At 37.2% G+C, this 2069-nt stretch overlaps 1 protein-coding gene across 1 annotated transcript; it reads left to right on the plus strand.

The window, feature by feature from the left end:
• The first annotated feature begins 541 nt into the window (after window positions 1-541).
• Window positions 542-1465, plus strand: LOC138082550 (olfactory receptor 5AC1-like). The gene has a single exon (XM_068975802.1). It carries the CDS (start codon window positions 542-544, stop codon window positions 1463-1465), a length of 924 nt encoding a protein of 307 aa, XP_068831903.1.
• The last annotated feature ends 604 nt before the right edge of the window (window positions 1466-2069 follow it).

Here is a 2069-nt window from a genome sequence, read left to right on the forward strand (position 1 = left end):
TTAAATCAATTGCCCTTTTCCTACTCAACTGAAATATCATATTTGTTTCATGACACATTCCCGTATATATTGGAACCTACTTCTGAGTTCTGTATTCTGTTGCACTGATCCTCTGGCTTCTTCTTATGCCACTATATTAGTGTTTTGATTACTATGTGTCTACATTATTGTTCAACATCAGTTAAGGTATTCTTGACTACTCAATGTTTATATATTTCTTGGGCAGAATGAGATGTTATTTCCTCTATATCAATTTTAAGATGAGTTCATGCAAATCTAAAACTGTTGTTACCCATGTTAGATTGAAAAGGATTTGCATGAAATTTACCTATCAATTTAGGTGAATATAATTTTAAAATATTTTATTACAGATAATTTTGAATGTATGTAAAAGTAGATAAGTGAAGGTACAAATTAAGAACTACTAACTAAATGAGAAGCATGTCTTATATGTCTGCAACATAAAAATTCACTGTTTTTATGACTCTTTTGTGAATGTTCCTTCTCTTACTGTTTCATTTTAGAGATTAGCTGGTCGGTTATGGCAGAAGAAAATATGACTCTGGTGACGGAGTTTGTTCTCACAGGACTCACAGATCTCCCAGGGCTGCAGGTCCCCCTGTTCCTGGTGTTTCTGATCATCTACCTCACCACCATGGTGGGCAACCTTGGACTGATTTTTCTCATCTGGAAGTACCCCCATCTTCACACCCCCATGTACTCATTCCTGGGCAGCTTGGCCTTTGCAGATGCTTGCTTGTCATCTTCTGTGACTCCCAAGATGCTTGTCAACACCTTAGACAAGAGTCAAATGTTGTCTCTCTTTGAGTGCATGGCCCAATACTATTTTTTTGGTTCCAGTGCCACCACAGAATGTTTCCTCCTGGTGGTGATGGCCTATGACCGCTATGTAGCCATATGCAATCCCTTGCTTTACCCAGTGGTGATGTCCAACAAACTCTGCACTTGGTTGATAAGTGCATCGTATGCAATTGGTTTTCTGCATCCTATAATACATGTAGGATTATTATTTAGATTATCTTTCTGCAAGTCTAATATAATACATCATTTCTACTGTGAAATCCTGCCACTTTTTACAGTTTCTTGCACTGATCCATCAATTAATGCATTAGTGGTTTTTATTTTTGCTGCTTTTATACAGGCTTTTACTTTTATGGGTATTATAGTCTCCTATACTTGTGTCCTCTTTGTCATCCTGAGAAAGAAGTCTGCAAAGGGCAGGAGCAAAGCCTTCTCCACGTGCAGCGCCCACCTTCTATCTGTTTCCTTGTTCTATGGCGCTCTTTTCTTCATGTATGTGCGTCCTGGGTCTGGCCAGGATCAGTATCAGGATAAAATGTATTCACTGTTCTACACGATTATAATTCCCCTGCTAAACCCCTTTATTTATAGTCTAAGAAACAAGGAAGTTTTAGATGCACTTAGGAAAATAATAAAGATATAAATATTTATCAGGAAAATATTCATAGTCTTTCCTTTTTACTCTCCATTTACATAAAGTATAATAACTGGACCTGGGTTTTGCACATAGAGACCAGCTAAGATGGAGAGGGAAATGGCAACCCACTCCAGTGTTCTTGCCTAGAGAATTCCATGGACAGAGGAGCCTGGAGGGCTGCAGTCCATGGGGTCACAAAAGAGTTGGACCCGACTGAGTGACTACCACACACACATATACACACATACCCCAGCTAAGAAGTTTTTAATTCAATTAATGATAATATTTAGACTAGATATGCTTGCCTTAGTTATAAGTGAACCTAGGCTCTCAAAATAACTTATGAATAGGGTAAGATATCACTTACTTGATGTGAATGAAACTTCAGTTCCCAAATTACTAAGCTTGAAATGTGAATAAGCTCTTCTATTTCCAGATATACATGTTTTAAAATTTTTATGAACTTATATTCTTTTAAAGAAAGATTCAAGTCCATGTGAAATTTCTATTAAAACATACACGTGCCCTCCAAAATAATTCTTGAGCACATAATTTTTCAATACCCTCTCTTTTGTTAATATTTGGAGAAGGAAATGGCAACCCAGTCCAG

The sequence above is a fragment of the Capricornis sumatraensis genome, chromosome 1 (genome assembly GCF_032405125.1).
Source record: "Capricornis sumatraensis isolate serow.1 chromosome 1, serow.2, whole genome shotgun sequence".
In the NCBI taxonomy this organism is placed as follows: Eukaryota; Metazoa; Chordata; class Mammalia; order Artiodactyla; family Bovidae; genus Capricornis; species Capricornis sumatraensis.